Genomic DNA, 22,661 nt, shown 5'->3' with positions numbered 1-22,661 from the left:
ATTTGACTATTTAGCTTTATCATCATCGGGAAATGAAGAAGATGTTAACCTGGCAACAAGTCTACACCATGAAGATAAAAACCCTTATGTAGGAAGATAAAGAAAGAAACATCTTCATCATCTGGACAGATGGAATGCATTGTTTGACTTTAAAAGTCAAAATCTAACGAAAACGATTCCAGTTTGCAAATCAATTGCAGACCAGAACCAATACGATCAATTTCGATTCCGAGATTGGAAGCAACAGTCCTAATTGCGAAATAAAAGACGAAACGCATTGATTGTGAGATCGACACATGCGAGTTCGTAAACTGAAATTACGATCACAATGTGTTGGTTGTAGTAACTCTGAATCCGAATCAAAATTACTTCCGATTCTGAAACCGATTCCTTAACTCCGATTCCGGTGAATCATTTCCGAACAACCTTATTCCGATTGCGAATTCAGAATTTGAGCTTTCCGATTTAGATTGAAATTCCATTTTACAAGCTTTACGATTTGGTCGATGGTGTCAACGCTTGTGGCAGAGAAGATGATGTTGAATCCGATCGAGTTACCGGATCCTTTCAATATCCTTCTATGAATCATGAAATATTAGGCGTGAAATCATATACAAAGGTTTGATGTGCAACCATTGTTGTCTAATGGAAATCGATATTGAAAAAGTCCAAATGTGATTTTGACTTTTAATGGAAAAGAGTTATGTTGCTACTTAAACCTGCTATAATTGGTTAGAGGGACTAAAAAAACAGGTTGCTTCTAACCTTATGCCCCTATAAAGACACAAAATTAGTTTAAGGACTTAAAAGGTCAATCCTAAAAAGTTCGTTGGACTGTTGTGTCATTTTCCCTAAATTTAATCATTAGATAATAGAAAAGTAACACGATTATCAAAATCTTCCTGAAAATACCTCAATAATTCATTTTTTAATCGAATCTAGTTGTAATTAACTTTCAGAAAACTTCAATGAATCGTTGAAAAAATGAAGCTTCGATATTTCTTCGGGTACTTTTTGCGAATCATATTTTTTTGCATTATCTCATTACTCATGTCAGAGGACAAAAAGTGGTGGGTTGCATCTGTTGTGATGAAAACCGATGCATGTGAAAAACTCAACGAATTTGTGGAACCATGCACATATGGCATGTTTGAGGTAGTAAACAGAACGTCGAAGATGGAAAACATGGTTCGGGAAATATGGGTCCCAAAAATCATGTGGTTGGTGTAAATAAGTTATCTCCTATAGATGAAAGTGAAGAAAGACATTATTCATTAAAAGTTCATATATTGGCTAATAATGTGATATATAAAGGCTCATAATAGTACAAATAACAGCTGATTTGATAACCAGGTTGAAAGTTTCATCACAGTCAATACCCGGGTGCTGACTTTTTCTGTTAGTAACCAGTCGTGCTTTGTAGCGAGCGAGGGATCCATTTGAATTTAATTTATGTTTGAACAATTGCATATACGTGACAATGTTTACCTCATTAAGTTGAGGAACTAGCACCCAAGTTATGTTTGTGATAAGTGTATTATACTCCTCATTCATGTCCTTAAACTAATTAAGATCCTCCATAGCATGTATATATATACAAGGAATAGTTGAGAGAGTGGCGGTGTCAAGATTTAAGTTTTGTATAGATTTATTGATAGCATGTCTTGACATAGTTTTCATGTGGCGGTGGCATTGGTGTTAGGGTTTAGGTTAGGTTTTGGTGGTGTGGTGACGGGACTGTTTTAGGCGTGAAGAGGTGAATTAGTGAATGCATAAGGGATATTTGGATGGTTAATCTAGGGTAGGGATATCGTAGAGGTAGGTGTTGGCTGGTGGGAGGTCGAGGTTTAAATGGTGGTGGAGTTTGTAGTAGCATGGGGTATATGTGATACAATATAGCATTTAGTGTTAGGGGAAAGTGGGAAGTCCTCAATAAAATCATAGGAGGGTGAAGAGTGGGGTGTTATGGAACCGAAATTGTCAAACATATCATGTTGAGATATAAGAATTTGTTGGTGGAAAGATCTAGAGATCGGTATCCTGATGTTGAGAATGGTGCCCAAGAAAGATAAATAGCATGATTCGAGGTGATAGTTTGTGAAGGTAGAACAGCTTTTGAAAACACACAAATATATCTAATAAGCGGGACTCTAAAAGAGATGAGTAAATGGAGTGTCATGATTTATAATGAGAGACGGAAAGATATTGAGGAGGTGAGTGGCCATAAGAAGTTATTCGACCTAAAACATGGATGGACGACGGGATTGGAAGAGTAGGGTATGTATGATATTGTTGACAGATCTAAGCATGCACTCGGATTTGTCTTTCTATTTGGGTGTATGTGGACTTAAAAATCTAAATTGTATGTCGTGCTTGGAGAAAAGTGAGCTGAATGAGCAGTTATCATATTCACCACCATTATGTCATTGGAGAGATTTTATTTTACATCCAAAGTGATTTTGAACATAGGAATGAAAATGTTGGAATTTGAAAGAAAAAAAACAAAATATTTGTGTTTAATCGGATACACCCAAACAAAATGTGAGAAATGATCAACGAACATGACATAGTAGTTAAATCCACTTTGACTCGTGATCAAGGAGTTCCAAGCATCATAATGTATTAGTTAAAAAGGATAAGAACTACTAGAAGTATAAATTGTAAAAGAGGGAAAAACATGTTTCTCGGCTTGACATGCATGACATAAAAAACTAGACTTTTGTTTATTACAAAAGATAAATTTACGAGAAACTAAAGACTACAAAACTTGATCATCGGGGTGATCGAGACGTTGGTGCCAAAGTGAAGAATCGGAAGACATGAGAGCTTGAGCTTACAGAGAAGTGATTAGGTAGAGAATGAGATCACTAGGAGCTGTCACATTGGAGTAAAAGTTGTTTGGTTCAATAGTCTTTCATAGAGAAACCAAACTCATTAAATTCTATGGAACATTTATTAGTACGAGTGAATTGACGGACGAATATAAGATTTTTGATGATGTTAGAGGTAAAAATATATTTTGTAAATGGAAAGGTCGATATGTGTTTAGCATGTGGGTATGTCATGTCCGTGTTACATGTGTTTGAGGATAAATTCCAACAATGACAAAATTAAAAGTACTATTTTGTAAGGCATTTTAATATACAAGCATTGGCTTGAAAATGGGAGGCGTCCCCAATATCCATGTACCGTCCATTATCCTTATGATCATTCAATGCTTGATTACAAGGTATGGGAGCCCCTTATTGAGTCGAAGATTGTTGATCTAAATAGGCTTACAGCACTGAAGGAGCAGGCACAACCCAAGGAGGATACTGGTTCGGCCTGGGATGTTGTTGTTGGGCCGACTGGCCATATGACTGATGTTGAAACAGAGCTAATAGAGGTCGGACGAAGGGATGCACAACCCACTAGGAAATTGTGAATAAGCCCAGTGTGGTTGTTGTTGGGGTTGTTATTGGCGTTTCCCATCGCCACGACCACCCTTACGTACCCAGTGGTTATTGACATGCTAGTTACCGCAAAAGGACGAGTAATTGAGGGTGAGAATGGTACAGGTTGGGTCGGTTTTAGGGTAAAAACCAAACCCAACCCATGTATTTCGGTTTATGTGTTTTAGAACCTATCGGGTTCAGTTTTTGGTCGGTTTTAGTTTTTGGGTTCTTGGGTCGGTTTCATCGGTTTTTGGGTTCAAACTATAGGTTGATGGGTTTTGGGCTTAAACTCGTGGGTTTTGGGTTGTCACTCATTCTCAATAAATCTTTATAACTTAAAAAATGAAACAAATTTAACAACCTAGACTAAAGAAACTAAAATAACTAATTTCAACACCAACAGTACATCAAAAATATGTTGCTAAAAGTTTACAACAACCGAGTTTAACAAATTTTTAGAAACAAAAGAAGTAGCAAACAACTGGGTAATAATCTCGGTTTCACTAAAATAACAACACAATCCATATATTTGGTGTAATTTAGTACCAAAATCTATCTCCTTTTGCATTTGACGTATACATATAAAGTCAAATTATAGCATATCATTGAAAAACATATAATAAAATATTGGGTCGTTTGAGGTACTAAAACCGAACCCAAAACCCATTTTTCGGTTTTTAAAAATTTAAACCCAAACTTGACGATTTGGGTTTCTCGGTTTCGATTTTTGTCGGTTTTCGGGTTCGGTTTTGATCACACCCCCGACGAGTATATGGTGACCAGAGTGGGTAAAGTTGAGGTCTTAAGAATGTGTTGATTTCTCATTTCTGGTCTGGCCCATTTTTTTCTCCTCAAGGAGAAGCATGGATCGTGCCTCAAGGAAGTTTGGAATCTAATGACAAATAAGGCTAGCGATGTAATCGTATGTGGGGAAGAGAGTAAGAGACCATTGATCATACATGTGACAATCGATATTGTTGAGAGGATCTATGATTGATTGATGGGAGAACGATATGCAGTATCTTGGCGTCTTTGTTTTCCAGAATAACTTTTCAAGGTTGATCAGAATATGTGAGCCATGGCATTACGTTTGAGAATCATTTGAAGCAGTGGTTACAAGAGGGTGCCATAGATCCAAAGCTTGAAAATGGATTTTTTCTTCTTTAATTCAGGTTCATCGTGAGTGGCATGAGGGGTATCACACGATTCATCTGTATATGTGATCAAGAACGCCAAACCTGGTGCATAAATCTTCAAAGAACTCTCTCCTAGCATCATAGTTGAGTTGTTCAAAGTCAAGAACAAATGGAACATAGGCTTTTATATTGGTGATGTCGTAGGGTTTCTCAAATCTCAAGCGAAACGGCGTTTCTTTTGCATTTGTACCATCAGCCATGATGAAAGACGAGGGAGGAGAGTCGGCAAAGAGAAGGTGAACAAGGAGAAGATGAGGTTGGCAACGGCTAGCTTAGGTTTAGGGATTTGTTCTCTGATATCATTTAAAATAATGATTTCCTACGAAAAGATATTTTCACATTAGATTGGAATATTTACAAGAGTATAATGACTTTGATAATACCAAATACTATACTTACATGCACCAAATACAGTAGCTCTTCTTCTCTTCGGCTGGCCCTCTCGATCCCAATAAAAAGGTATAAGTAATGAAGTTCAACCAAGTTAGAGCTCGACTTCAATAGCATATGAACAGTGTGCATGAAGCTTATAATTCATGTTTAATAGGAAGTAAGAAGCGTTACACTTTGCATATAATACTATCCAAACCTCGCTGTTTGTATAAGGTAGAAAATACGTACCTAATGCTACATGCCTACCTCAACATTTATGTATTCAAATGTATTAGGATAATTAGTGTTATCATAAGTTGTATGAGTAATAGATGAAAAATTAAGTAAGCTTGTACTAAAAATTACTCAACTGGTATAATTTGCGTTTGTTTTGGGATGATATAAAAAGCAATTTTTAGGTTTTATTTGAGGTGGTATGGAAATAACGATAGATGTCTATGTTGTGTGCTTCAAGTTTCTCAGTTCTATAGTACTTTTAATATCCATGGCATGATACCAAAATAAATCTTCACCTAACATCCAGTAACTATATGCATGATTTGCACACTGGTACATTACTGTGCTATAGTTTCTTTTTGCTACTGTAATTGTTTTTCTTCATGTAACAGGTTACATAGGGGAAGGATTCTGCATTAGGAAAGCACTGGGTTTGTAATTCAACGTCAACTTATATTAATGTCCTATTAATTTCTAGTTTCATCTGGTATCTGTAATCAAAAGCGCTTTCTTTAAATAAGCTTAAATCCTAAGACTTCGCTCCATATGTTTGTGGTCATTTCAGCAATTCAACTAAACATTGCTTTAAGTCACACTCTTTCTCTCTCTATATATGTATGTTGCTTTTTCTCTCTTGTTAATGATTTTAGTGTCACGTTTCATTAGTTTGTGTAATGAGAATTTATATGGGTGCCAAATGGGATTTAGACTGTGATCTGATACAAATCAAATGGTGGGGTGTGGACATACACCGTAACAATTGTATAAATCTAATTCGATCCTGGCTAATTGTCGGGTAATTGCTTCTAACTTCTGAAAAATCTCTATATTTATCAATTTTATGGGTAGTATGGGTGTAAATACTAATTATATATCATGTTTTTGGTCTAATGCTGTTTAGAAGCGTGTCTGAGATTTCATGCATATATTGGAATAAATCAAAATTTGACGTAAACATATCCTTATGATATGCATTTATTACGCCAAATTTGTAGTAAATTTAAATTGTTCTTTTTTAACATCAAGTCTATTAAAACAAACAAAAAACTAATACGATACAAATCCAAGGGATCTCGGACCTTGAAGACTCTTTACACCAACTAGACATACATAAAATTTAAAAAAATAAAATAAAAAAGAGAATAATTTTACATTGTCAAGTAAGGTGTTGCTGCAATATCCCATTTCATCTCCGGCTACCTCCACCTCTGCTACTGCCATAGCCGCCATTAAACATCCCCACACGGCTGCTACTAAACCCACCACCATAACCACTTCCTCTTCCCAAAATACCCTTATAGCCACCACCATATCCACCTTCTCTGTGCCAGCCACCGCTTGCTCTACCAGAACCACCACCACCATAGTCATTTCCTCCACCACCATAGCCACCTTCTCTACGCCAGCCACCACTTGCTCTGCCAGAACCACCACCACCATAGTCGCTTCCTCCACTACTAGAGCCACTTTCTCTATGCCAGCCACCACTGACTCTACCAGAACCACCACCGGAGCCACTTTCTCCACGCCAGCCACCACCTGGTCTACCATAGTCATTTCCTCCACCACTTTCTCTATGCCAGGCATCACTTCCTCCACTAGAACCACCACCTGAGCCACTTTCTCTACCCCAGCCACCACCGGAGCCACCACGGGCACTGCCACATCCAGATCCCTCACGACCATCAGCTCTACCTTTTTTGGCTTCCTCAACGATTATCCTGAAGCCTCCAATCTCGGATTTATCGAGTCTGAGAGCTTGACTGAATGCATTACTCTCTACAAAGTCGATAAAAGCAACCCTGAGAAAATACAATACACCAATCCATGAATAAATAAATCCAAGAAATGGCATTCTACTTTCATTTATTTGTCACAATTTCAACTCATTTATGTCATAATTAGCCAATTCGGGTAGAATTATCTTATTCTTAATGAGACAGCATTGTACTTATAATTCTTTTTCTTATCAAGGCATTGTACTTTCAGTTTCTTTTATTAAGACACTAAACTTGGAAAAATCGACCAATTATAGCAGTGAAACTTGTTTTGTAATTAAATGATATTACTATTTCAATAACAATAATTTATTCAACAGTTTTTGCAATCATATGTAATATATTAATTATTTATGAAAGTAAAATTTTCGCCACATAAGTTTGTTTTTTTATCGATTTAGCCATTGGACTATTACTATAATAACCATAAAGAATAATAGCTTCATGGTTAAATAAATTCATAAAATGGTGAAAGTATGTTGCATTGCATGTTTCTGTATTTTGCCATAATTTTAAGCATCAAAATCCAAAAGTAAAAAAAAAAAAAAAAAAAAAAAAAAAAAAAAAAAAAATTACAAACCCTCTAGGAGCCCCTGACTCATACTCTTTGGGTATGGAGATACGTGAGATCTCTCCACATTTCCCAAAATGCTTTTCAAGTGTACTCCTAATCTGCAACAAATAGCAAGTTAATCCCAAAATATATTCACAATGGCAAATTATGGATAATATAGCAATGTATTTAATTCATATAAGCAATGTACTTCATCTTTTAACATAATAGCAGTATACTTACATTTCTTTACCCATAATCGCAACGTACTTTCATTTTTTTTACCAATAATTGCAATAATACCAATATGTAACCTGAAATTTGTAAAATGCTTACAAGTGTTAGATTACATATTGTTGTTAAGTATGTTGCTATAATGGGTGAAGAAATGTAAGTGTGTAGCTATTATGGGGGTAGAAATGTAAATACATTGCTATTATGTGTAAGAAATAATGTAAATTTCATAGGTTTCATATTACATATTGCTATTACGTTGCTATTATGGACAAAGAAACAAACAAAGTATACTTTATATGCTACATATGACATATTGCTATTATGAATTTTAATAAAAAAAAAATGTAAGTATGCTATTAAGAGTGAGAAACAAAGTACATCGCCTATATAGAAAGAAAGAGTAAAGTACATTGCTATTTTCTGAAATGTGTGTATATGAGAGGAGCATAAACATACATTGTCAAAACCATGACTATAATCAAATCCCCGAACATATAAAGTTCTTCCTTGAGCATGTCCTCCACTTTGGTTAGATTTCTCAAAGCTACAATCATATTATATATAATAATATTAATTCAGAATTTATTTTTTCATGTGAAAAAATAAAATAAAAAATATTTCCAGGTCAGAATACCTGCTACCCGAAGTGGATGCACCTCGTTCCCTTGCCAAATCAAGTTTCACTTTTCGGTCTAATACTACCTTGTTATTTAGTTTAAGAGCCTGTAAATAGAAAAATACAGAAAAGCCCCTTAACTATTTTATGTAGCGACTAAAACCCTTATATTTTGTTGACCATATAAAAGACTATCGGGCAAAATACATAAAGAAAAACACAAGGTACTTCAACAGTTTTATCGATTTAGCCACTGAACTATGGTTATTTATAGCATCAAAGTAGTTTGTGCTTCTTTTTAAAAACTATTATTTAAAGAAAGTATTGAACAACATATGCTATAATTAAATAATACCTCTTGAGCAGCTTCTGCAGTGGTGAACTCAACATATCCATAGCCCATGAATCGATCATTCCTAATGGCAAAGCGGATTCCTGCAATTTCTCCAACATCTTTGAAGAATTCCCTCCTACAGAATCACATCCAAATAATAATCAGGAATCAGTCATTCCAGAAATGTAAAATGCTTACATGTTTCATTCTGCATATTTCCATTATTGTAAAGAAATTAGTAGGTGTAAAGATATGTAAGAATGTTGCTATTATGGATTTATTTATCACTATTACCCGTAAAAATATGTAATTAAGTTGTTATTATTGGTAAAGAAATGTAAGTGCATTGTGTATATTGGTAAAAAGAGTAAAGTATAAATAAGATGCAAAAGGGTAATGTGGGGAAAGTGCATACACATCGTCTTCTTCGATTGAAAAACTTAAATTGCCAAGAAATAAAGTTTTGCATCCTGTGGCATGAGAAGTTGTCTGGTGATCACTTTCTGTTGCCAAATAAAGCTTCACTGGCTTATCTAATAATGATGTGTAGTTAAGTTTGAGAGCCTGTATACAGAAAGGTGATTATATAAATATTTTGATAAGATGTGAGTAGAGTTATGTGGATATTGAACAATAATTTCAACAAACCAATGATCAACAAAAGGGTAAATACAAAGAAGCATTACTTACACTTTGCATATAAAAGCACCCTTAAAAGAAAGGGTATCCACGAATTGGATTAAATACAAGAAATAGCAATGTACTTTCATTGATTTTTTTATTATATTTATAGCATCATACTTTCATTTCTTTCTATTATATCACTTTCCTTTGAAAATCTATCCAATTATAGCAATGTCATCCAAATACAAAGCAATTTCCACTTCTCTAATTGGATAGAAATTTTAAAGTAAAATGTGCTAATAAGAAAAAAAAATTGAAAGTGTAATGCTATAATTGGGTAGATTATTCAAAGTACAATGCCTTTAGTAAGAAAAAATTGTAAATTACAATGCCATAATAGAAATAAATGAGACTAGGATGCTATAATACACAAACAAATGAAATTACATTGCAATTTTTTTGAATTTAGCCCAAATGGATTTATTGAAACCATGGAAACACAAGATTATACCTCTTTAGCTGCTTCAGCAGTTGTGAATTCAACATGCCCATGACCCGTAAAATAGTCTTCTTTCATGTCAAAGTGGATTTCAGCAATTTCACCAACATTTTTGAAGAAATTTTTCCTATAAAATCAAACTACATGTCAAACATTACTAATCTTAATGGGGACAAAACTTAATCTAAGAAGCTATACATCACTTCAGTGTTTCTTTATCATTTCGATGCAGAAACAACTTAAGAGAGAAAGTCAGGAAAAAAAAGGTTTTCCCATTAAGTCCCTAACTTTTTACAAATTTGTCCTCATTTATTTTTTCCTTCCATTTCCCAAAGTATGCTGTTATATTTTCAAATACATTTGAAGAACATACAGAACTTAATAGGAAATTTGGGTGGAAAACATGGCATAATGAATATCTAAGAAGGTTGCAAAAGGTAAAGTAGAAAAAGATCATAGTCCATACACATCTTTTGCTTGAATTGAGAAACTCAAGTTGTCCATGAGCACAATTTTTGATCCTGGGGATTGAGAGCTTAATGAAGTTTGAGCCTGCAGTATTTAGCATGTGTTAGTAATGTAATCAAAGCTCCCTCAAATGAAAACAAGAAATATTGTTTCTCTTTTTTCTCATTAAGTGTTGTAATGTATGGATATGTGATGTTCAAAAATATTTGAGAAATGGGGGAAATGGAAGAAGAAATAAACGAGTGGTTAGGACTTATCAGGGAAAGCCTCCTTACTTTCTCTATTAAGTCGATATTTGTGTATTAAGTTAAAAAGAAACACTCATATATAGTTTATCAGATTAAGTCATGTCCCCATTAAGTCTACAAGAAACAAGCACCTAAGTTAAACAAAGCAGAAATGAGTATCTAGAAGCAACCGTTTTCTTAGATGATGAAGCATCAAACATTTCAACATCAATATCCTGCAATTGGAGAAATTTTTTGCAAAAGAAGTGAGTGTCATTTGTGTAAATGGCTGGAATACTCTTCTAAACTAGTATTAACTTTTAAAAACGTTTCACGAACAATAAATCAATAAAAGGGTAATTTAAATACTTTTTACAAGTATTTATAATTTACTTATAAAACAAATAATAATAATTTACAAAAATCAATAGAGCAGAAATATATCATTCATTGACATTCCAATTTCCAAATCCTTTTAACAGATTTAGAAAATGAAAGTGAATTCCATTCAACTTCCTGCCAACTAAACACATGACATACTTGATATTTCAATTCATTCAGATTCCAATTCCTTCCAAAACATTCTAAAAACTGATATACCAATAAATGGAGTGGCTTACACTTTTCTTTGGGGTTTCTAGTTGTGGTTGATCCTCCTTGGAATTATCATCTTTGTCTTCTTCCTCATGATCATTAGAGATTCTAGCTCTCTTTGCAACTGGTGTAGTTGGTGTAGACTCTATAGCAGGAGGCACCTCAACCTACAATACATGTAAATACAATCATTCAATCACCTAAACAATGCAATATCACTTAAAGGAAGGAAAAAAATCAACATTATAACAGAGAAAACTGCTTTGTGTTTGGATGATATTGCTAAAATTGGGTAGATTTTTCAATATACAAAACTATAATAGGAAGAAATGGAAGTATATTGTCATTCCTTGCATTTAACACGAGAAAAAACATTCCATCAACATTATGGAAATCTTAATCCTACTTACACTTTTCGTTGGGGTTTCTAGATGATGATGATGATCCTCCTTAGAGTTATCATCTCCATCCTCATTAGAGATGCTAGTTCTGTTTGCATCTTGTGTAGTTTCTGCTGACTTAATAGCTAGATGCATCTCAACCTACAAAACAATTAATCACAATCATTCAAACACCAAAAGAATGCAATGTCATTGAGATGAAAGAAAAAGGGCTAAATGCAAGAAATAGCAAATCAATGAAAGTGCATTACTATTTCTTGCATTTAACCCAATAAAAAAAATCATCCATCAGTTTGATGGAAATCTTAACTATCCTTACACTTCTTGTAGGGGTTTGGTGATCCTCCTTGGAATTATCATCCCTGTCTTTTTCCTCATACTTAATAGAGACTCTACCTCTCTTTGCATCTTCTGTAGTTTCTGCTGAGTTTATTGTTGGAGACACAGACACTTCAGCCTACAAAACATTTAGAATATTGACAGGTTTTAAAATTAGAAAATAAATGAAAATACAATGGAATCCCATATTTTGCTTCAATCATATCATAGTGCTTTACTGTCACATGCTACAAAAACAAAATATTTATTTGCCATTGTTATCTCTCCACTATTGAGGGGATGTTTGGGATTTCTTATTTAAGGTGCTTGGATTGATTTAAATTACAAGTGCTAGTCAAGTTAACCAATTCCAGTCTAGAAATCAACATGTAAATATATCAAATCAAAACCAAAAATCGAATAAAATGAAAAGGGATTGAAGAATTATCAGAAAAAGAGAAACAAAGAAGAAGAGAGCGAGAGGGGAGAGAACAGCATATGTTTTAGGTTTAATAGAAGGGTATTTTTGTCATTTAATCTCAACAAGTCACAACAGAATGACTTCTAAAAAATGACTTATTAGTGGTGGTGAAAAGTCATTTTAAGAGGCTATTTTCAGTTGCCAAAAACTAATTTTAACTTTTTTTAAAAAGCCAGAGTCAATAAGCTGTTTTAAAACACAATCCCAAACACCCCCTAGGCCCCTACATACTATATTTGAAATTGCCTAAAGGAAAAGATCTTCATTTATAAATTATAATGGAATACCTCATGTTAAATTACTCTTTTATGCTCACAGGAGTAACTAAGTTGAGATAAGTATGCATCTATTATTTCACTTAGTGCACATAAAAAGTGTCAAGTAGATGAATGAGGGCAAATTTGTAAGAAGTTAGGACTTAATGAACAAAGCCTACTCATTCTAACTTTCTCTAGTAAGTTATTCTTTTTGCATTAAGTGAAAAACAAACATTCATATATAGCTTACCAGATTAAGTCATGTCTCATATGATTGAAAACTTTTGATACATATTACACTTTTGTTACTCAATGATATTCATGTTTATTTGTCATTATGTAATACTACGCTAAACAATGTTTCATTTTTTTACAACTTTATGCAATAATGTTCGATCTTATTACATATTTATGCAATTGACATGAATTATGTAACCATGGTTCAACCGTTCAACCAATTAAAATCACTTATAAAGGTTACATTTTTATCAATCTATGCAACAATGTTTCAATTAATTTACCAACTTATGCAACAATGTTTCACTTCTTTACCAACTTACGCAACAATGTCTCACTTTTTTTACCAATTTATGTAATTGACACGAATAATGCAACCACATTTCAACCCGAGAAATCGATTACATATTTAGACATAAACTTTTTCACACTTTGGTCCTAGAATGACACATGATTGCATATTTCGTCTAAAAATCAGATTTGTGGCATAAACTGTAGAAAAAAAAAATGAAACTTTTTTGCATAAACAAACACTTAACCCTATAAACATACACCAGAGTTCAAATCCCAGCAGAAACTGTATCCAAAAACTAATTGATCATCAAAAAATTGAACCTTTTTCTCCTCTGAAGAATTGTGATGTTCTTCCTTAGTGTTCTCCTCTCCCTCCATTCCAAAATTCTTTTTTTCAACAGTCTGCTCCTTGTCACCATTGTCAAGCTTCTGTTTCTTGCTACTAACAACTTGCTTCATGGCAATCTTCTCTGCAACAAACACGATAAATCTTATAAAATAAAGAAAATAGAACAATATTCTTTCCATAAGTATACCAAACACTCCCTCCTTACCAAAAAAAAAACAAATCTTTCTATCTTGGATTGTATGCAATGTTTCCTCCGATACAAACTTACCAAGAAGTTCTTTTAATATGATAGATTATAAAATAATGCATTAGTAAGTCATGATCCATTTATTTTTTAAACTGATAGAGGAATTAAAAGACAAGGGCAAAATACAGGAAAGCACAACATATTGTTGCAATTTTATCGATTTAGCCTCTTAACTAACTTTTCAAATGACTAAACCAGTATACTTTTTTTATTGCTGAAAAAAAATGGTATGACCATGAGCGAGCAAAATACAGAGAATTATAAAGTGCTATCACAATTATAGAACTATTATTTTTCATCGATTTAGCGATGGAACAATAATTTCAATGATAAAATATCAATACTTATGTGATTAAATCGATAAAACAGTGAAAATATATTGTCATGATCTGTATTTTTGTCACTTTACAAAACTGGGTAACTGTGAAAATAGTATAGTCAAGATGTTAATTCAATAAAATGGTGATTGGTGAAGATATAAGTGTTTTTCAACTATTTTGCCTAAAAAACAAACAAAAAAAGCTAGGCTTTTGCTCTCTTGCCTCCGCCCAGAAAAACAATACAATGTATAAGGCGAAAGAAGAAACAAAGATGAAAGATATGCCACCATAATTAACAATAATGAAAGAATTAAAGTCCTAATTTTTGAGGATAAACGTCAAAGAAATTACCCATAAGACATTAGAAAAAAACATGTCGATAACAAAATTCAAGAACAGAAGAAGCTACCGTTTTCTATTGGAGTGGAGGGTGAAGCTACAACCACGGGATCCAAATCAACCTAAAATTGAATTTTCAAAAACATTGTCAGATTATCATACATACATAGATACATTTGAATATGAAGATTATAAGGATATTCTAAAAGGATTGTACTTCGGAATCGGGTTTCTTCCTTGATTTACCCATTTGAATAATCGAACAGCAAAAGATAAATCTAGGGTTCTCGAAGGAGGGAATTAGATGCGTTGCGGAGGAACAGCTTCAAACGCGCTTGAAAAATCAAGGGTTTTACAAAGCTCATAGCTTTACATGATTTTTTATTACAGTTTTTTTCTGATTAACTACGGCACTACTCAAGAAATAATTAATATATAGACTATTTTACCCCTTAATTCATTTAATTAATATATGGATAATTAATATAAGAGCTAATAATATGGTATCTTTTTTTTTTTCGTGAATAAGAATCCTTAACCTAAATACCAATTTTGTTTCAAAAAAACTCACACGTCTCCTTGGAAATTAGGGGTGAGCAAAATCCAAACCGCAAACCAAAAAAACCGAAAAAACCGTATAAACCGAAACCGAAAAACCAAAACCGAAATGAAAACCAATGGTGCGGTTTTTAGTTTTGCAAAAACCGAGAATACTCGGTGCGGTGCGGTTTCTAGTCTCGCAAAAACCACAAAAAACTGAACCGCACCGCATATATATATATATATATATATATATATATATATATATATATATATTAAGTGTTGATATTTGAATATTTTTGTTGGGCTATATTTTATTATGATTTTATATGCATTTGTTTGAATATTTTTGTTTGGCATTATTTTATTATAATTCGATATGTATTGGTTTGAAGTTGTATTTTTGTTAAATAATTTACTATACATTAGTTTTATCTAATTAATATGTTTATAACATCTATTAAAAAAAATAAATGCCATAAATTTGATTCAATGGGTTAATCTAAATTTTGAAAGTGTACAAAAATAAGAATACCTAAACAACCTTTAGTACCCAAACTTCTCCTATACAATTAAAACATATTAATATTTAATTGAGGTATTATGGTCGTAGAATCATTTTTGAACCAGATATAGGTATACAAATTAAACTACAACCAAATTGATTTTAAAATCATTACAACCAATCTTTATTTCTCAAAAGCAGTGTTTTAAAAACCAGTTTGAACCGGCCGGTCGAACCGGTTGGACCGGGAACCGGGAAAGAGAGCGGTTCAACTATCACCGGTTTTACACCAATTTCTGAATCGGATTGAACTAACCCGTTTTTAGAAAAAAAAAACTGTTGAACCGGTCAAAATAAACCGGTTGAACCGGTCAAACTAAATAAAAATACATGGAAAAAAAATCATTTTCAATAATAAACTTTGGTGAACTTTTTCACATCTATTTAGATTTCTCTAAATAAAAACATATGATAAATGTTATGATGTTTTTTGATATACTTGTATTCATTTAAAACTATATTTTGTTTTGGTATTATCCTTTATTTTCTTTTTGATGTATGTGAATTGATGTAAAACTTATAGTTATGTGTCGTTTTAATGTATTTATGTTGATCTACAACTTATTTTTATGTGTATTTTTAATGTTTGAACATGTATACATCAAATTCATGACTTATGTATTTATGTATGTGCAGAAAATTAGAAAAAAATGAAAATTATAGAAACCGGTTAGACCCGGCGGTCGAACCTGTTGAACCGGTCGTCATACCGGTTCAACTAAAAAAACGATTTTTAAAACATGGCTCAAAAGTTAGTGTCATTTAGTGTCATGGTGGTGTAAGTAATGAATAAAAACAAAATAAAAAATATAAGTATTATATTGGTTAAATATTTTCAAGGGGATACATAAATTGTGAAGGTTGTGAAAACATATATGGTAATGTTATGAAAACATATATGGTAATGTTATCGCGTTAAAGAGATTAAAAGTATGGAAATACCTTTTTCTATTTATATAATCCTAATCTAATTAAATTAAATTGAGAGGTAGAATAGTCTATATATTAATTATTCCTTGGAATTATTAACTCATTCATTGAAAAAATCACCTCCCGTTAGCAAAACCATAGTTACTTAAGGCAGCGTTTGACACATGGACAGAAATGGATGGGACTGGACAGAACAGAACAAGACAGAACATAACTAATTATTTGTTTAGCGTTTGGTAAAATTTGGACATAATAGAATGATACGTCAAAATTACCACATTATCCTTATATCAAATATCACAAAACAATAAACGTTATTTTGAAACTAATAAAATTTTTAATAAATCGTTTAGATCGTAGAACCATATTTGGGTATGTTTATTTTCTAATTCACTTTGAGTGTTATAAATCAAAACCAAACCTCTATTTCAACAAAAAGAATTATATATTAAACAGTAATATAGACTTTTTGATTCAACAACAAATTTGTATAATTATAAATAATGGGTCGGCAACATAAAAATATCAAAGGGTCTACTGCAGCGAGCTCCGTAAAAAAAATAAAATGATAAACTATTAAAAAATTAAAAAACCTCAAGCACAATTCCCAACCTGAAAACATGTTAAAGACTGAGATCAAATCATAGAAACTGTAACGCCCGTAGATAGGGCTAGTCAATTTAAAGACGATAAGCGTCAAAAATGACTTTTGATAGAAGATTATTAAGGATGAATAATCCTAACTAAGTTATAGTATATTTTACAAGGATTCCGTACATATAAAGAACGTCAAAATCCAAGTTATAACGAAGAAGTTATGATTTGTTGAAGTTTCGCGACAGAACCGGCACAACGTTGAATGACGTAAAAAGTGAATTTACGTTAGAGTGATATTTAGCCTTAGCGATCTAAACGAGAATCGAAGATCTCGTTGTTAGTAGCGAAACGACGAAAAGTTAGGCAAGAACGGACGTCAAACGAAGAAGTTATGAATTTATAACGAAATTTTTTGTCCCGGCCTATTAAAAATAAATAATAAAAATAAAAGTCAAAATTAGCCGACGGAGTCTAAACAAAAGTTGTAGAGCGTAGTCTCACCTACGCGTGGATATAAAGAACGTCTAAAACGGATTTCGTATGAAGAAGATATTAATTTTCGAAGTTTATTAAATAATTAATAATTAAATTTAATTATTAAATCCCGGTATTATCCGAAGACGAGTCATCGAACTCATCCGAAGTACGCCCCGCGTACAGCGAAGCATGACGACCTTCGCACTCGAGTTCTTCGGATGACGCATGCAGTGACGTTTCGGACAACGCCCCGCGTACTCCGAGGCTCCAGCCTCCTATAAATAGGATGCGAGGGCAGCCGACTCCTTTGCTATTTTTCTCTCTTCTCTCTCCCGTTTTGCATCGTTTTGCGTGCCCGAAGTGTCCCGAAGCCCCGGTATCAATCCCGAGTCCCGAAGTAAGATCTGAAGCCCCGAGAATCCCGAAGAGCGTGATTCCCGAGCCGAAGCTCTGCCCGCGAGAAGTTCAATTTTTGTGAAGATCTTCCAGATCTGCGGAGATATACTACTTCTGCAAGCCGTAGTGTTGTCTGATCATCTTCTGATCAAGTGAGTGTATACTACCTTTCATAAACACGATAATAATACAAGTATGGTTTGAGTGTATTAAGTATATTGTTGTTTATATGCGTGAGTGTGTAGTTACTTTCTTCTAACACATAAATATGAAGTATTTGCTATGAAATACGTGCTATGTGTTTATATATTATTTGTCTGTTTGAGATGGGCGTGGAATTGATGTTTTATACAAGTGTTAAATGATTTAAACTGTGTAAGTATTTATATCTACGAAAATGTTGAGTAGAACTTGGGTAGATGGGATAGTTGGTGACTATGGAGTTAGCGCCTATTGTATAAACCTTGGCGACGATGTGACTTCGTGCCTATTTGATGAATCTTGGCGACTATGGAGTTAGCGCACGTTGAGTAAACCTTGGCGACTATGGAGTTAGCGCTTGTTGAGTAAGCCTTGGCGACTATGGAGTTAGCGCTTGTTAAGGGAACCTTGGTGACTATGGAGTTAGCACCTGATAGCTAGGGATTTAGTACTTGATAAATAAACTTTGGCAGCAATGGATTTCGTGCCAATTCCTTAGGAATAAATGAATGAAGGATAGTTGGTTCTTAGGGTAAAACCTTAAGAAGATAATGGGGATGGGTAATTGGGTTGATTGTTTGCTGATTAAATATAATAATTATATTATCGTGGGTTGAAAACCCTATATGTTCACCAGGCTCCCAAGCCTGACCCACTCAGTTTTCTTTTCATTACAGGTAATGGCACAAGGGTATAAGTTGGTGGACTTGACGAGAGATTTTGGATTATACATCAGTAGTTATAAATAACTATTGTAAGATCTATTTTATATTGTTTATGCTTTTGGTCTGTAACGAACATGACATCCCGAAGTTTTATTATTTAATGAAAATACATTCTCTTTGAGAAATGTTTTGATAAATGGTTATCATATTTTATTTTGGGAACAAATTCCGCAACCGTTTTCTTTAAACGATCACTCTGATTTATAAAACAAAGCATAAACAAATCGGTCTTTTTTGGCCGTGAAATTGGGGATGTCACAGAAACTACAACCAAAGAGGATTCAACAACAAATTGCACATCAACGGGAAACAGGTGACTGTAAAAACATATTCACCCTTCCCTTTCTTCTAAATCGATTATCGTGTAAAATGTAATCGCCCTCTATTACAACCTAAATCGATTTTTAAAATTTCATCTTCCGTTAGATATGATTTCAGTAAACTGTTTGATTTGTTGAATGATAAAGCGCATGAAAGCACACGACCAATTGCTTTGAGGGTTTCTGGAAAGATATTGATGCGCTTATCAGCTCTATCGTATCAGGTGAACTCATGTATGAGGTATGTCCTGAGAAGATACTGGAGTACGACCAAAATAGACGTATCAGAGAGGCAATAGATAAAAAAAATTTGTTGCATAATGATACGAGACGATAGCAGAGAAGATGAGGGTATTTTAGTCTCGGTAAAGATGGATTTATTTAGTCACACTCGGTTCCGCCCTTTTGGGTGGGACTAAATTTACAAATTTTAGTCCCATTGACCACATTTTGGTCCCATTGACTTTTTGTTCCATCAACGCCAAACACCTTTTTAAATGGTTCTGTTCTGTCCAGTCCAGTTCTTTTCCGCGTGCCAAACGCTACCTAAAAGTTAAAACCCGGTAAGCTCAAGTATGAGAAACGAGTAGGTTTTCACTAAATTGAGTGTATCAGGTACGGAGGGTTAGGCTCATTTCAGTTTGTGTTCCAATGAACCCAATTGATTAAGCCAAAACCAGTAAAGATACTAGATTAAAACAAAAAACACTTAAACAGTAAAGATACTTTATTTAATACAAACACAGAAAACATAATGACATAATACATAGTCAAAGTGCAAGACATAAAACTGGACACAAAGTAACAAACAGGAAATAAAAACAGAAAACATAATCACCATCTATACTCAACTCGCTGCATTTTCCTCTCTCATTCTCCAAGCATTCACCATCAAGATCCTCCCACAATATTTCCTCTAAACGAGCATTTGAACGTTCAATGTAATCGCTTTTCGGATTCATGTCCCATTTTTTGTTAGGGCCGGATTTATAAGATTCTAAAAAACGGTATATAAATCTAATGTTGGAGTGGATAAACACAAGTTTATCCGCTCTTTGGTCATTCAAACGATTCCGCTTTATATTATGGATATGAGAGTATGTTCCGCCGAAGAACCACTAATTGGTTGAGAGGGTACTCTTTTTGCTACATCCGTCAAAACCGGAGTCTCCACTCCATATGTCGCCCACCCAATCAATCTCGTCCAGAGTCACGACATCGGCTTGCGTTCCGGGCAAGGAATAAATTCCTTTCTTCATGTGAAATATTGCAAATTCTTCTCTCAACTGCTTTTCTTCTTCATCACTCTCCAATATTCTTTCAAATGCTTTCAAAACACCAAGTATAACTTCTTTGTCTTCATTGAGAGGTCTTCTTTCCATGCCTCCCGGTGCCAACTTCTTGAGATAGTTTTTGTCATAATATTTAGGACTTAAAGCAAATCCTAAACAATGAAGAGGGATAGTCATTTTATCCCACCTTGTGACAATAATGTCTCTAACTCGAGGGAAATATGATGAGAATTTATTTTCCCTCATAGTCATAGCCTCTTTGATTTGACCCATCATATTGTCCATTCGTTCATATATTTCTCTCATTTTGGGACCTTCACCATCACAAAACTTTATCATGTAAAAGATGGGTTTTGTAATCGCCAAAACATGATCAATATCATCTTATAAGTCATCATTTTTAATTGTATCACCAATAGTAGTAGCAAGCGCCTTTGTTGATTACTAAGTAAACAAGTGTGCCCATCCCCTTTGTTGATCCATTCCCGCCACGAGTTTAAGACAATAGTAGTAGCAAGTGTCTCCCTACACTCGGTTAATCTTTTCAACAATATGTAATGGGATGCAAAACGTGTTTTTGCAACCTTCAATAATTGTAATTTTGAGTTTTCTCTAAAGAAAGATAAGGCATGTGTGTGGTTTAAAAAAAACTTGACAATACACTTGCCTATTTTATATGTTTCGGAAAACCAAGTAAATGTCCTCGTCATGTCTTTAAAAATCAGATTTAACGTATGTACACAATAAGGGGACCAAAATATGTGTTTATATACCTTTTCGATTGCATGTCCAACCAACTTGCAATTAGTTGTGTATCAATTACGACTTGGAGAACACTACTTGGCCAGATCTCTTCAATAGCTCCTTATAGAAACTTAGAAATCTCCTCCCCCGACTTCACAGTCCCCGAAAAGTCCTCTGCATGCATAAAAGTTACACCACGCGAATTTTGTGCAACAAAATTTATAAGTGGCATATTTTTTACATTCGACCAACCATCCGAGACAATGGATACTCCTTGTGTTGACCACGGGTCTTTCACTGGTGTAAGTTCCTTCTCCACTTCCCTCACACATTGTCACACCCCCGAACCAGACGGCGGAAACGTCCGCGGGCTTGAACGTGACTTCATTGTTGTAGTATCATCACATAGTATATAATTGAAACATAACATCATCATCATCACACATGTAATATAACAACATTCATTGTTTACATCGAGTATTGTATTTGAATATTACATGCCAAAATAGTCAAAGTGTGATGAAACAAAATATCCATTAGTTTGTTCTGCTCAACCTGCTTCAACGGTTTCCTGAGAATACAAGTTAATTTAAAAAGGTCAACATAAAAATGTTGGTGAGTTCATAAGCATGTTTGTGAAAATGATTTGTATAACTTTGTAATCACCAGAAAATCCTATATTTTCTGAAAACCAGTTTTAGTAAGTTTATGTCCGATCTTGTATTAATGCATGTGTGTTAATGTTTATTAGAGTTATAATGATAATGCAGAAAATGTGAAGAGAATGCCCCAGACAACCCGATGTTGTCTGTAATAGAGAATGTTGTCGTACCAACCCTCGAGGTTGAGTACCAGTACATGTATGTTCCTGAGTAATCTAAAGAGAAAAGGAAATGTCCCATACAACCGGATGTTGTCCGTAAAAGAGAATGTTGTCGTACCAACCCTCGAGGTTGAGTACCGGTACATGTATGTTCCTAAGTAATCCAAAGTGAAAGGAAAAGAATGGTCTTCCATAAATTTATAATGTTGATTCCTCTAAGTGAGTCGTTACAACCATACTTGATAATGACAATTTCGCCTGTCTGGACGTCTGGAAGACACCGACTTGTTTAAGGTACGGTTTGTCATCCTAGACTAGACTAGTCTAACTGTAGGGAACAGCTCAGGTGTGGGGCGTCACCCCCGTATAGATCTATACACAAACTCACGCTCTCCTTCCAAGAGACTCTAGTTATAACTACAGACTACGATCGTACACTCAATAGGTGTCAACCGACAACACTCATTAGATCCTTAATCGAATTTACGCAAAGAAAAATGTATAAAACTCATTCCAGACCCAACGAACCATGTAAGTGAGCCACTAGGGCATCCCTAAACATGTGAGTCATTTCAAGACCTAATAGGAATGAGATTTATATAACATGGGCCCGAAATATATGTAAAAGGACAACTAAGG

General features: G+C 34.0%; 2 protein-coding genes across 4 annotated transcripts in view; one reads left to right on the top strand and one right to left on the bottom strand.

Moving 5' to 3' along the window:
- The window catches only part of LOC145102255 (protein LIGHT-DEPENDENT SHORT HYPOCOTYLS 10-like), a 33,882-nt gene extending 28,002 nt beyond the window's left edge, over positions 1-5,880 (top strand). The window contains exon 2 of the mRNA XM_079039637.1: positions 5,632-5,880. The gene's annotated coding sequence lies outside the window, so the exon portion shown is untranslated. The remainder of the gene's footprint in view (positions 1-5,631) is intronic.
- A 287-nt stretch (positions 5,881-6,167) lies between these two features.
- Positions 6,168-14,802, bottom strand: LOC145102254 (uncharacterized). Of its 3 annotated transcripts, none has more exons than XM_079039633.1 (15): positions 14,630-14,802; positions 14,483-14,534; positions 13,479-13,627; positions 11,890-12,027; positions 11,580-11,711; positions 11,196-11,336; positions 10,767-10,811; positions 10,347-10,432; positions 9,893-10,007; positions 9,173-9,321; positions 8,779-8,893; positions 8,442-8,530; positions 8,264-8,351; positions 7,598-7,689; positions 6,168-7,041 (listed from the first exon to the last, which is right to left on the bottom strand). In XM_079039633.1, exons 1-15 carry the CDS (start codon positions 14,660-14,662, stop codon positions 6,426-6,428), a joined length of 2,040 nt encoding a protein of 679 aa, XP_078895759.1. In that variant the 5' UTR covers positions 14,663-14,802; the 3' UTR covers positions 6,168-6,425. The 3 variants fall into 3 exon arrangements, with proteins under 3 accessions (XP_078895759.1, XP_078895762.1, XP_078895761.1); XM_079039636.1 differs by having other exon boundaries at positions 13,479-13,622; positions 14,630-14,789; XM_079039635.1 differs by lacking the exon at positions 10,767-10,811.
- Positions 14,803-22,661: the final 7,859 nt, after the last annotated feature.

This window comes from Lactuca serriola, chromosome 4 (genome assembly GCF_051521515.1).
Source record: "Lactuca serriola cultivar US96UC23 chromosome 4, Lser_US96UC23_V15, whole genome shotgun sequence".
In the NCBI taxonomy this organism is placed as follows: domain Eukaryota; kingdom Viridiplantae; phylum Streptophyta; class Magnoliopsida; order Asterales; family Asteraceae; genus Lactuca; species Lactuca serriola.
This window is presented reverse-complemented; position numbering and strand designations above follow the sequence as displayed.

Coding starts and splice junctions, on each gene's coding strand:
- LOC145102254 (XM_079039633.1), bottom strand. CDS start 14,662: ATGGGTAAATCAAGGAAGAAACCCGATTCCGAA. Junction 13,628..14,482: donor CTCCACTCCAATAGAAAACG/GTAGCTTCTTCT, acceptor TGTTTGTTGCAG/AGAAGATTGCCATGAAGCAA. Junction 10,008..10,346: donor TCAATTCAAGCAAAAGATGT/GTATGGACTATG, acceptor TTGATTTTATAG/GAAAAATTTCTTCAAAAATG.